Source organism: Aptenodytes forsteri, unplaced genomic scaffold (genome assembly GCF_000699145.1).
Source record: "Aptenodytes forsteri isolate BGI_AS27 unplaced genomic scaffold, ASM69914v1 Scaffold252, whole genome shotgun sequence".
Lineage (NCBI taxonomy): Eukaryota > Metazoa > Chordata > Aves > Sphenisciformes > Spheniscidae > Aptenodytes > Aptenodytes forsteri.
This window is the reverse complement of record NW_008794281.1, coordinates 1807610-1821470: the sequence shown is the minus strand read 5'-3', so window position 1 is coordinate 1821470 and position 13861 is coordinate 1807610. Positions and strand designations below refer to the sequence as shown.

General features: G+C 38.5%; 1 protein-coding gene across 1 annotated transcript in view; it reads left to right on the top strand.

Annotated features, from left to right (window-relative positions):
- The first annotated feature begins 734 nt into the window (after nucleotides 1-734).
- SHANK2 (SH3 and multiple ankyrin repeat domains 2) overlaps nucleotides 735-13861 on the top strand; it is a 325234-nt gene continuing 312107 nt past the window's right edge. Inside the window, exons 1-5 of the mRNA XM_009286552.1 lie at nucleotides 735-938; nucleotides 10571-10774; nucleotides 12547-12618; nucleotides 13210-13318; nucleotides 13583-13734. Coding sequence (XP_009284827.1) covers nucleotides 735-938; nucleotides 10571-10774; nucleotides 12547-12618; nucleotides 13210-13318; nucleotides 13583-13734 — 741 coding nt within the window. The remainder of the gene's footprint in view (nucleotides 939-10570; nucleotides 10775-12546; nucleotides 12619-13209; nucleotides 13319-13582; nucleotides 13735-13861) is intronic.

Sequence of the window (13861 nt, the reverse complement as noted above, 5' to 3'; positions counted from 1 at the left end):
CCTCTGAATACAGATGTCCTTACTTTGGAAAAAACATTACTTTCATTTTAGCCTAATCTATACCACAGATTAAAAATGTTCCTAAAATCTGTATTTGGGGATGTACAATAGAAAGATTTTGGAAGTGTTGATATTAAAGGGTGTTGCATGAGCCACAAACCACAAAGCAGCATCTGCATCTGTCTGGCTCCCTGTAGTATTTCATTTTCTGGTTGATTCTGCTATTCGAAAATACTGTCTTTTATTGAAGCCTTACCTGTACAGTTTCTCGATGTACAGGATGATGTTAGTTTAGCACCTATATTAATTTCCTGAAATGTTTTTTTTTTTGCACTGGGAGAAGTAGGCTTCAAAGCCAGATCTGGTTCTAAGTACAGTTTACAACAGTGCAATTTAGCAGAGAACCTGGTGATTATGCTGGGTTTTTCTGGATCCTTTGGGAGGCTGGGTGTGCCTGGGAAGAAAGGTCATCTTCCTTTTTATTACTCTTTTTCCTTCTCCTGTCCTTCTTCCTCTTCTGCAGTAAATTGGTAGCCGGATTTATTTCCCTTACACTCTGCATACCCACATAAATTACAGGAGGAAATGAAAGGAGGATAAAACATATAACTTTGTTGTTAAATGCATGTTACTTCCAAGAAAACAAAACTTGTAGCTGATTCATTTTTAAGACTTTAACTATAACATATCTTTTTCTCTTTCTCCTTTGTATTGGCAGGATAAAAAACTTGAACATGCCTCGTAGCCCAACATCAAGTGAAGATGAAATGGCACAAAGCTTTTCCGACTATTCTGTTGAATCTGAATCAGACAGCTCCAAAGAAGAAACCATTTATGACACAATTAGAGCAACTGCAGAAAAGCCAAGCGGCAGAATGGAAGACAGTCAGAGCAACACATTAGTGATTCGAATTATAATACCCGATCTGCAGCAAACGGTAAGGGATATTGCCTTACAATTAAAAAAAATAAATTAAAGCTAAATGAGTAGCTTTGCTGGCTTCAATCTGCAGTAAATTTGTTCTATTTTCTTACAATCTTTTAACAAGTTACAGGCAAAATTTATGTCCTGTTTTCTTTTAATGTCTACATTTTTTTACCCCAGTGGTATGTCTGACTGATTGCCTAAACTAAAGGCACCATCCTACCCGAGAGAGAGCGTATTTAGTATGTTAACTTGATGAAAGCTGTGATCATAAAGCAAACTACCTGTCTCATCTGCATTCAGAGCCGTTTGGGTAGAAGAAAGAGAATTAGGCATCTAAAATCTCATCAGAAGATGAGTGATGAAGCCCAAAATCACGGTGTCTCTACGAAAGCCCTGTACATGTATAACCCCGTTGTCTTCTCTAGTTTCTTTTTTCATGAGATAGTTTGTGATTGACACTGGACTGGGGTCTAACAGGAGGTCGTCAAATTCTCTCTCTCTCTTTACCATATTAGTTGCCTATCTCTGTCATCCTCCCACGAAAAGATATCCTTGTTAGATAGCTGGTGGCTTTTAGAGCATAAAGATGAGGAAGGAGAAGCACAAATAAATCTTTCCTTCCTCCTTTGCTGCTATGCCTTTACTACATGGTGTTGTTTCTCAGACTCCCACCCAGAGAAATCAACATACTTGGTTTGGAGGAAGAATAAAGCGTAGCGTTGTACTGTTCCACAGTTTTTACAATGACATGAAATCGCTGTTTTATTCTCTCCCACCTCCTCACCACTTATACTGGAAACACGTCACAGAGGATAAAATGAACCTTTTCTGACTTTCCTAGAGGAGTAATTTGCCAGCTAACTTGTGGACCTATGGCTATATCTCACATCCCAAAGTCTATTGGATAAAAAGTGACTTTTCAACAAAAGATTTAATCTCTCACATCTTACAGAAAGAATTGAACAGACTTTTCATTTGCTAAAAAATGTCTGGTTAATTGAGTAAATGAGAATAAAAGTTTTTTTTAATAAAAAAAAATATCTTGGCTGTTCCTTATATATTAGAAATCTACAGTCCAAATTCCTCACTCTTTCTCACAAGGAGCTACTAAGTTGTGTCTCTTTTGTGATTGAATGTGTAAAATTCAATGTCTGGAATGTTAGGAGCATAAAGCTGGAAAAGTTTGCTGTTGTAACTTTGTAAGTAAAAGGATCATTGTCCTCCACAAGTGCTACAATAGGAATAACAATCTCATCCCAGAGAAGGTCTTGGGAGTTAGTTACTGATTCTGTCTAGAACCACAACCTGCCAAAGTTTGTGATTAATTATCTAAATTACCCTGGGCCTGCTTGAATGCTGTTGTTGGGTTTTTCAATGGATGGTAAGCATCAGATTTTTTTCATTTCAAAGATGGTTATAAAACCGCGTTCCTTTTATGGATGTGTGCCACATACATTGCTCTGTGCTGACATTTAAGATCTACATCATACTGTGCTGCCATGGAAGATCTATCTCAGATGAAATTATTCCTTTCTTTTTAATTAAGTTCATTTTTAGAATGATAGAGATGGCCTGTCTACAGACTGACAGGGAAGAGCTGTTTTGACAGTGTGGCCTCAGGTGTGGCGGTAGAGCTCTTTTTTTTAAAGCCCAATATACGCAGTGCTGCAGAAACTCAGAGGAATCTGGGTTGGAGTTGGGAGCATTCTCTCTTAAATTCTTGTACTTCAAAAACTCTTTTAGATGAGGATTGCTGCTGAAATTACAGAACCACTCCGTTAGTTTATATGGTGTGAGGTTAACCTCAATGAAGAGAAAGTGGTGTGGCACCCGAGCGGGACAGGAAGGCTTCAGAGGGCAGAGCAGGACTGAGGCTGCTGTGAGCCGCACACGGGATTTTTATTAAATCTTGGCTGAAGCAGTCATCGCCTTGGGTCTTTCATTTCGGTATTGCCTGAAATACTGAAATCCACTGTTGTACATCTTAAATTTAAAAGGATTTTGCCTGTAGTGGAATCCTCTGTCAAGACAAGCTCTGGCTGGACATGGTTAGGATTTTATTGATGATCCTACCAGCTTGCTGTATCTTGACTGTGTTCAGTGCTCAATGAATAGATCCAGTAAAATGGAAGGATTAGCTTTACTTGCTAGGTTTACTCCGCTGTTAGAAACAGAGATGTTAGCCTCCTGAAGCCCTCTTATTTCATTACTCATTACTATTTTTTAGACCAATAATAAGTTATTTATTGACACTGTTGAAACAATTATTTTTTTAAAATTCATTTTGTGCAGGAAGTGAAGTAAACCAAAAAGTATTTTCGTAAAATGGAAGGATTAGCTTTACTTGCTAGGTTTACTCCGCTGTTAGAAACAGAGATGTTAGCCTCCTGAAGCCCTCTTATTTCATTACTCATTACTATTTTTTAGACCAATAATAAGTTATTTATTGACACTGTTGAAACAATTATTTTTTTAAAATTCATTTTGTGCAGGAAGTGAAGTAAACCAAAAAGTATTTTCGGTTTTCTGTTTAATTTGTTCACTTTTTTTTAACTTTTTGCATTTTTTTCCTTTTCAGTAAACTCTTATTGAAAAGTAACTCAATTGTTTTAAACAGTTCTATAGCAGATGATCTATTTCCGATTTAATTTATCAGCCCACAAGCTCTTGTACAGAAAAGTGAAATCTGGATTCAGGTTTGCAAGCAGGAAGACTGTTAGCTTAAATGTAGCGTAGCAAAGTTTGGAGAAGATCATAGTTCACGAGCTGTGTTATAGCTACAAGCCAAATCCAACATACACCCCATTTGCTGTATAATTACAATTAATTTAACATAAGAGGTGTTTAAAATTAGTCTGTTTAATCAAAGGAGCATGAAATGGCATCATTTATTTTTATGTTTTTATTCTTTATTGTTTTTTAGAAAGTATGATCAAGAATATATTAGTTTAAAAGAAGGCAAGTTTAGGGTTTTAGATAAAACTCAACCCACTGGGAAGCTTTAAACCCCTAGCTAAACTCACTAGGAGTAAACGTTTGCTCATCTGCAGTGACTGGGGTGTAAATCGCCTTTATTTCACTGCACGTATGAGATAAGCACCAAGCATCGTAAGTAGGATGTGCTGCTATAGAAAACTTTATACACCCATTGTAGGAAATCTGTCTTGTTGCCCTTTTATTCTCATTTGAAACTTTAAAGATAATGTACCCCTTGACAAGTTCTTACAAAGCTCTTACGAAGACTTACTTTTCAGTTCTTATATCAATTCTTTTTTGTCTCCTTTTCAGTTCAGATGATAATCCAATTATCGAAACATATACACCCATTGTAGGAAATCTGTCTTGTTGCCCTTTTATTCTCATTTGAAACTTTAAAGATAATGTACCCCTTGACAAGTTCTTACAAAGCTCTTACGAAGACTTACTTTTCAGTTCTTATATCAATTCTTTTTTGTCTCCTTTTCAGTTCAGATGATAATCCAATGTATTGAAACAATACTTTGTAGAAAGAGTAATTTCTTACTGCTTTTGTGCATCATCTGTATTCAAGTAAGTGTCATCCTTAGCACAGGAGGGTGGAGAAGATTTAAATGAGTGACTGAAAGATTTCCTGAGCTCAGTAAAATTACTGAGGCAATGGAGAGCATAGAAAGCCGTCCATATTCACAAACGTATGTGCACGGGAGAGTGGGTAAAAAAAGCTATATTATCTGGCATTTAATTTCCTGAGCCAATAAGCCAGGAGGCTCAGCTTTCATAGGTCCTTTATGGAGGCAGGACACAGGTGTAATCTCTTTTGACCAGAAGCTTATTAGCAGTGCATCCAGCCCAGAGGGCTCTGGCTTGACGATGACCCCTACTACTTGCTTTTGAGATGGAAATGACAGTAACCGACTAGTTCTTCCTCTCTTCGCAATAGTGGTGCGGGGTTTCTTGGCAGCTTAGGCAATATTCAATTGTGTTTGCCCTTAACTTGAGGATGCTTCATCCCCAGGGCAGCGAAGTTCAGTGTCACGCTGTCAGCGGCACTGGTTGGTGACAGATCTGCATCTTTCCTCCTTGGTAAGCAAAGTTGGCAGTCGCCAGCCGCCAGCAGTTTGCTGCCCGAGGCGACTGCCTGCCTTGTGCCTAAAGGCAACCGTGCCTGTGCATGGCGTCAAATGTCTTTTGGACGTGGAAAACTGGGTGAACGAACGTGTCTGCGCTTTCCTCTGTGATGCCTGGCATATCTGACCTCTCCCTGGACCTTTTTTGGTCTGAATCCAGGGTAAGTCTTCTTGGATCCATTTCCTTTATCAGCCCATGTAGGAATATATCACAAGTGATTCTGCCTATAACTGGAAGGAGTCTGGTTCTTCTCCAGTAGCTGTTGTCAAGAAAATCTCCTTTGCGTGATATTCTGACAGCAATGTCCAATGTTTTGTGCTTAGAATTGCTCTTTTTTCCCAGACTTCAAGAACAGATCTATCAGCCAATTGTTTTAAGGAATGTTTTCATCACTTTATTATCAACGCATGGTGGTTGTTCCGCTCTTTTGTTTTATCCTATACTTACGCGCTCCCTCTGGGTTATGTTTAAAATCAAAATGCTCGGATTCGTATGTTTTATTAAATTCTGATGCTGAGATGGGATTTGGGCTGCTGAAGACTTCTTTGAAATGCTTTCTGCCCGTCTGTTTTGCTGCTCCACTTCGGTCATGAGCATTTACTGACTCCCCCCCTCCCCTGTTTTGTTTTTTGTATTGGGCTTTCGATGCAAAATGTTGTTTGGTAAGCGGCAGTTAGGTAAAGCAACAGCTTAAGTAGTAGCTACTTGTTGATTTTCCGCTTCTGCATTGCTTTTTATAGTTTTGTATTCTTTCTTTACTTTTTCCAGTATTCACTGGCCTTTAGGATTAAGAATCTTTTCCTTTAGTGCTTTTCTTTCTTAAATAAAACACTTGTTTAGTTTGTGCAATTTTTGTCTTACGAAGGTAGGAACCCAGTTGTCACAACTGCAGCTTGACTCGCATTTTTGCTTAAGGTGCCTCCATTTTTACTTGTTTCCAGTCTGTACTGCCATCCGCTGCCTCAGATCTATTCCAGGTTTTCCTTTGCAACTTTTCACAAGTATTCTTCTGTATCCCGCTTTGTGACTGTTCATTGCTGCTTTCTGTTTATAGTTGATCTTCCTTCTTTTTATCTTCAGTTTGACGATGGAAACGTTGTGGGTGCTGCTGACATCTGTTCTTATGCCCTTGATGTGGACAGCTGATCTGACGTGCCAGCTGATGACGGGGTGGCCGCGATGGCTGGTTGTTTTGACCTTTCATCTCATGAATTCTGTATTTTCTGAATGCATTTTGATGAAGGAAAGCAGTGCCTCCAAGGATTAAGCTGAACACCGAGCACAGATCAAAATGAGCGACTTGCTCCATTTTTTTCATGATACCCAGCTCTCATTTGCACTTTCCACTTTTTGGTTGTCACATCTTTAATATCGACATCTATTGAAAGGAATAACTTGTATTTTGATATTCTGACAATCACATTTTGGAGGCAGCTGTACAAACCATTTGTCATGGTTCTGTCACAGCGCAGTTCTGTGTGATTGGCAACTTCATGAGTCTGATGAAAAAGATGTGTTGGTTGATAGAATCATAGAATCATTAAGGTTGGAAAAGACCTCGTAGATAGATTTTGAATGGATAAATGTTATTCCTCAGAAATTCTGTATCATGAACATTATTCCTACTGAATTAATATCTTCCCTTTAGCTGGAGCGGACACTGTTTTTGAGCCACTCAGGGCTTCTTTTTCAGTTCTTACTTGAAAGAACACTTGCAATTTTTATAGTGTATGTAGCTACACTTCAAGACAAACTGTCACATTTTATCTGGTCTTGGGATGCAACAAAAAGTATGGAAAGGGTAGATCCCACATCTGTCAATGCAAAATATCTTTATGTTTCATATGTGTTTCTGTAGTTCTTTGCCACTAAACCATCCCTATTTTTTTTTTTTTTTTTTATAACAAGTCATTGAAGGTTAGAAAAAGTTGTCCAGCTTTTTTGACTCAGCTACTGTCTCATTTCCTTGTGGTCACCACACCATGTGCATCTAATGAATTCTTATTTATTTCATAACTAAAGCAATCTGTGTGTAGATTCTGCTGCGATTCAGCTGACATTTTCTCAGGGTAGAAAGTGTGGCCGTAGGTAATGACTCGTCTACACGATGGAGATGATGACTGTAGTGGTCTCTGTCCTGGGAGGGCTGCCAGACGAGCAGAGAAGTGGCACAGGGGAGGTGTTCCAGGGGCAGGCTTCTCTAAAATACGGCTTATCTAAAATACAACTTATGCAGCATTTGAGTGGTCCTTCTTATCCTCTTGTTCAGCAGCTGCCTCCGAGAGAGTGGGAACAGCCTCCCTCTCTATCCTGCCTGGCTTCATGGGAAGCAAAAATAATCACTTTTCTCACTAGTTTCACCTATCTGAGTCTGAGAAATTTTGGTAGGAAACAGTTTTTTTGGTTATTGATTTGCTTTTTATATCACTGATCTTAATTCTTTATAAATTATCAATGGGATCAACATTTATTAAAATAAGCGCATTTTTGTTCCTTGTGAATCACCAGAAAAGCTAGGGCTGTGAATAAATTAGTTTGTGAAATTACGAGTTTCAAAGTGTTTCCATATTTGTTCTGCCATTGAGGACTCTAGAAAATATTGTAGCTAGTGTGGTAGAAATACAATGGTCGTATAGTTATCGGATAACTCATTTTAAAACAAGCCTTTGAGCTACTGCACAAAAAGAATTCCTCACTGCCATTTCAGTCCAGTAAAGGTGGTTAAACTATTATGTCCTGTCCTCATGCATTATATGAACGTGCCAGTGTCAGACCTGTGGAAAGCAAACTATTTCAGAAGATAAATATTGTGCGTTACTGATGCAATGTGCATGAACACTGTAGAAAGATTTATTTTCCATTGAAATATATTCCAAAGAAATTTGAAATTATTTATAATCTTGCCAATTTAGCAAATCTTTGAGAATTAGAAATACACACCATTATCTGCAATATTCGCATGCAGTCAAGAACAGATAGAACAAATGAATAGACTGAACAAAATTCAACATGTTGAATTCTCAAGGTGCATTAACAAAAGCAGACTTAGTTAAACTGCGATCAGAAGTTAGGGTTTTGTATTGTTAAAATCAAAGCAGTGTCGTACAAGGCCAAAAATAATTTGTTTCACATAAGAATTTCATGTAAGAAAGACTTTCCTGGAAAAAAAATACATGTAATTTCAAAATTCTCTTTGCTTCTTCCCATTTTAATAGCATTTCTTATAATCTTTTCAGGATGTGTGGATAATGACAAATTGCTGCATAGTGATACAGCATGTAGAAGTTAAGCTCATAACATACATTGTAACTGACAATCTTTAGAGTTGCTGAAAACTGCTGATGTTTGAATCTGAACTTTGTATTGAAGTCTGAATCCATCTAAGAGTCATGGGGCAAGTGAGGTTCAGAGCTGAAGGAACACAGGGATTTAAAACAGATTGCCCTTGCTGCTAAGTCAGTACCTTAACTACCGGGCTGTTCGGGAATGAAAATACTCTTTACTCCCTCTCTCCTTCCCTCCACCATTAAAAAACCCCCAACTTTTCACAAAACACCTTGAAATGTAAAATATGTAAGGGGGATGAAAACCGCTTCCTAGCCAACTTTATTTGTGACAAAATCTAATATCTCATTTGATTAAATTTTTATATTTAAGACTGTAAAGGATTAAAGGTATCTGTTATTTCCTAGGCCAAAGCATCACCTGAGCACATTGCAATAGAAGTTTTATCCCTCTTCCCTTACATACCCCGAAATGTCTTAACGTCAGTACTGGAGCCATATCTGAAAAAGTGCCATTTGTGCAGGAACCGATGAAAGACAAACCGAGTGGTAATTTTTCATAATTCATGCCCAGGAGCAGTGGAGCTGGACAGATCCCAACGTTCACGAGCCTGCTTTGCTTCCTTGGGCACACCCCTGTGAGGTGCTATCACGGCAACTTCAGTGGCACTGCTAGTCAGCAACGATGAATAGAGGGCATCTCGGTATCAGTGCCGATTGATAGTCCTCATATCTGATGATTAATTCACAGAAACAGAGCCAAACTCCTCAACTTCAGTACGTCATGATACTCAAAACCAGCTAGTCATCTCTGCTCTGATAAAGTGAATATAGACGGAGGACTGGTTGACCAGTCCTCCTTTAACTGCGTTCGCACAGTTAAAAACAGTTGTAAATTGGAAGTCTTTCATGTCCTGGTTGTACTTTTTACTGTTGAAAATATTTGCCATGTGATATTGGAACAGTCAAGAAGACACTGTGAACATATAAAATATTGTGACTTCTGCCTTTGAATTTGCTCTTCAAAATTCAGAATTGAAATATTCAAATGAATTTGTTATTTGATTTGTGTCTGTGGGATCAGAGATTGTTTTCGGATGTATGCAGGGCTTGCCAGGATAAATATGTTTAGTTCTAAAAGACAAACTGCAACCATTTTCTTGTGGATGGCCTCAGGACTTTAAAAAGATGCCAACAGATACTGCAGAGGTGAGCACTGCGGAAGCAGCTGTGGGTAAAGTTAAAGGAAACACTTCACTCTCTTCATAAAACGTCAGTCTTATTTTTACTTGCTCTTCTGTTCTCTTATCTCTATGTACAATTATAATGAGTAGCAGAGGTCTTCAGAAGAGGCCTGAAAAGGGGTTACCGACATTATTACTGTAGCCAGAATTACAGCTACACTCGTGGAAATGTAGTGATAGAAAAAGATACATCTGTTAAAATTTTTCTTTGGCCCACGTGCAATCCCCGCATCCTGTCTTGCATCGTGAGGGGACGGGGACGTCCTTTGAGTGGGCAAAGAAAGGACTCCTGTGCTGTAGCTCTGCCGCGGCAGCTTGGTACAAGCCCTTCTCGTGGCCCAGTATGGGGTGAGTCGGCAGCACCGTACATTCATAATGCACATCAGAGGCAACAGGTTGGTTTCTAGGTGTTGCCACCTCCTGGTGGCTCGTAGCCAATGGCTGCAATGTAAGCTACGATTGGGAAACTCCTAAATTTTGTAAATTCCTAAATTCCAACTTGGTAAGAAGCAGAGAACTGGAAAGGATTTTCAAGGTTTCAAGTCCTCTGCTGCTTCACGTCGTATAGTTCCTCCCATAAACTTACCCTAAGATAAATGTAGCTTAAAATGAATTAGAATTCTTGCCTGAATACCGTTTCTTTGTGAAATTGTTGTGGATCAGAACAGCCGAGAATCAAGCGGATGGTTAAACATCTTGTTACATCCCTTTCACTTGGCTTTTCAGACAGGTTTGCCATGAAGGTGTTCTTTCTCTGAAGAAGGATATGGTCTCTCATGTTTGTGCAAGGACTTGAAACGTCCTGTGTTTTCACAGTACTTGCGCGTTAGTTACTATAGAGGAATGCGTGTCTGAAATATAATTCTGTTGATGTATGTTTCGTCATGGAATTTGTAGGTTTATTGTGTAAGTTTGTATAAATTTATGACGTTTGTAAATTTTAGAATGTAAGATACTGTTTAAATGTTTTCTCATGTATTAGATTTTTTAATAATTTCTCTTTGCAGAAATGCATTAGATTTAACCCAGAAGCTTCAGTGTGGGTTGCAAAGCAACGAATTTTGTGCACTTTGAATCAGAGTTTGAAAGATGTCCTGAATTATGGACTGTTCCAGCCTGCAAGCAATGGTAGAGATGGGAAGTTTTTGGACGAGGAGCGACTTCTTAGGGAATACCCACAGCCAGTGAATAAAGGAGTTCCTTCACTAGAGGTATTTTTAGATCTAATATCTGAAACATTTGTATTTTGAGACAAATTATACAGTAAGCTGTATTTGAAGTTCCTACATGCATCTGAATTCCATTTGGGAAATAGTGCTCAGCAAGTCTGAACTTGAACCCTTGCTCACAGAAGTGCTGGCGTTCACTTGCTCGGTGGAGCTGTTCCATGTGTTATCCCTGAAAGGCTGCAAAGAATCAGTCCCTCTGGGAAATTTGATTTTGGAGTTTTCCTCTACTGAGGACCCGAGAGATGTATCTTACTCTGTGATTTAATAAAGAAATGTAAGGTTCTAGATTAAGCTTTTGGGTCTCTGGTTAGGTTTGCAACAGTCGGCTAGCAGTTGCTGAATAACCAGCCTTTGCTTTCTCCCAAAGAGAGGGTCTTTCTTTCTCAGTGAAGCCTTTCCCCCCCTCTCCCCCCCCATCTAGTCCCCTCTGTGCCCTCCTTCAGAGCGCACAGATTTCCTCTGGCTGTCTCCTGGGAAAGCAGTAAGGGAAGAGAGGGTGTGTACGTGTGAAGCAGTCACACATAGACACTGGAATTTCCCCCCTCTCTGTTGCTCATGCAGGGGCTGTGCAGCCGGGGGATAAACTGGGCAGAACTATTATGGCACCAGGCAAACATGGAGCAGAGCCAGATCACACTGAAACACAGCGTAGCAGGAAACTGGGGCATGAAACTAGTATTTAATTAATTTTGGTATTGCTTGTATGGTGGTACATCAACCACTAATAATCTGCAGTTAATAGACTTACTCCACTATAACACATATCCAAGAAAAAAGAACCAGGGTCCAGAGGAAGTTCCAAGTCCTAGCTTTTCTAGCAGTTTATTTCAGAGATTCAATCGCTGATGTCCATATTATAGCCATAGGCAGATTAAATAACCACTTTATTTTTTTCTGTCATGTTCTGTTTCATGAGTGTTCACTGTTTGCAAAATTCTTCTCGCTGCAGCTGAAGGATTGCAATTCAGGGGTTAAAAGCGGTCTTGTGAAAAGCTGGTATTAAGGCCTCATTCAATACAGTCTCCTTGTCCAACAGACGTGCTGCATTTTTTGAATTCTGTGTAGTATGATTAGATAATAGTAAATTACAGCCATGTAAACCCCATGATTTTTGCCATAGATCTTGCTACTCTGGCTGTAGGGTAGCAAACTGTTCAGGGTAAAATGTGAGCGAGTTTCTGCCAAAAAAAGAGGTAATCCTCCGAACCTCCTTCACAGGACCAGTCCTGTTAAACATCAGGAGAACTATTCCCATGTGTAAGTTCTGCCTATGTTGATTAAATTTTAATTTTTAAATTTTAAATTTAAATTTTTAATTTCAGAAATGCTAAGCTGATATATTGAAATATGTATTTTTTTATTTAACATGCCTTCCCAGTTCTTCTTTCTGCCTGAGACTATAAATGGAAGTGCACAGATAGATACCCTTAGGGAAAAGCTCTTTTCACTGTAATTCTTGCTTATTTATGTAGATTCTAGAGGCCGATATAATTTCCCATACACCTCCACTGATTTCAGTATATTTATACAAGATATGAATTTTGCTTACATGAACTGTAAAACTATGATGCCACTGTGTTAAGCAGAGGGCTGATTATTGGTGAATATTCAAAATTAAATACTAAGCCTTTTTTTGAATTTTGCCTAAATCTACATCATCGTGTACGATACTTTCTGGTAAGGTCAGAAAATTATATTATGAGTTTTTAAGCAAACTAGGACATTTTAAATTTGTTCTTTTTTTCCTCCCTCAGTTTCGATACAAGAAAAGAGTGTACAAACAGTTCAACCTTGATGAAAAACAGCTGGCCAAGCTTCATACGAAGGTATACCCAATTTACTGGCGAAGTTAGCAATTACCGACAGCAAAGCAATGTGTCTGAGAAACTGGAAATCAGTAGGAGTTCATTACCACCTGGGCCAATTGCTGAACAGCAAACAGTATGCGCTTCCAGCACCAACAGGAATGTGTGAATTGGGAATTTCTCTCTCAGAAAAATTCCCGTGATTGACTCTTCCATATGTATACAAGTAATTTTAAATGAACCTTACTTCGTAAATACGACGTGCTTTCAGCATGCTGCAAAAATGCCGATCTATGTCTTTAGACTCATTTGCAGGTCAGAATAATAATAATGATCACCATGTACCATCCTAATTTCTTACTGAATGAATCTTTCTGTCATTTTTTCCTTAAAACTATGAAACCCAGAATCTTCTTACTGTATTTCACTTTTGAACATTATAAACCATAGGGTTTATGCTCTCAGTATAAAGTCAGGTTCTCCAGGAATGTGCATTAGCTATTGTTGAATGATGTCAATGGATATTGACATCAATTGAGAGAATATTTCACTTTTAGTCAAAATTTTCTTTTCAAAATTAGAGGATGATTCATTTGTCACTCTTTGTTTCAGGCTAATTTGAGAAAATTTATGGATCATGTCCACCATCTCTCAGTGGAAAAAATCACAAAGATGTTGGACCGAGGACTGGACCCAAACTATCATGACCTAGAAAGTGGAGGTCAGAACAATAAAACTAGCAGCGTAAAGTAGTACCTTGGGTTTGTTCAACCTAAATTGATTAACAGGCAGAATCTCACACATTCTTTCTGTTGCCTTCGTAAGTCTAGGCTAATGGAGTCTGTACGGTTTTGCTGTCCAAAGGAGAAAATTGGTAATTTATGATTTTCCTTGAGCAGCATTTTTAACTTACCATTTTAAAAGCAAATGTTCTTTATTTTATAAATTTGCTCTTTTTTCAAGTACATGCTATTCTCTTCTTTAGAAACACCCCTAACTTTGGCAGTTCAGCTTGACAATACAGTAGAAGTGATAAAAGCTCTGAAAAATGGAGGAGCACATTTGGACTTCAGAGCCAAAGATGGAATGACAGCTCTGCACAAAGCAGCCAGAGCCAAGAACCAAGTAACCCTCAAGGTAAATGCTTTCAGTGGCAAATTATACATTATTTTATAGAAAAAAAAAAAAAGAGGATGTTTTCAGTTAATTACTGTATTGTCCTCAATGGAGCCTTTAATATGTGCTTGTTCTAGTGTTTTCTTGC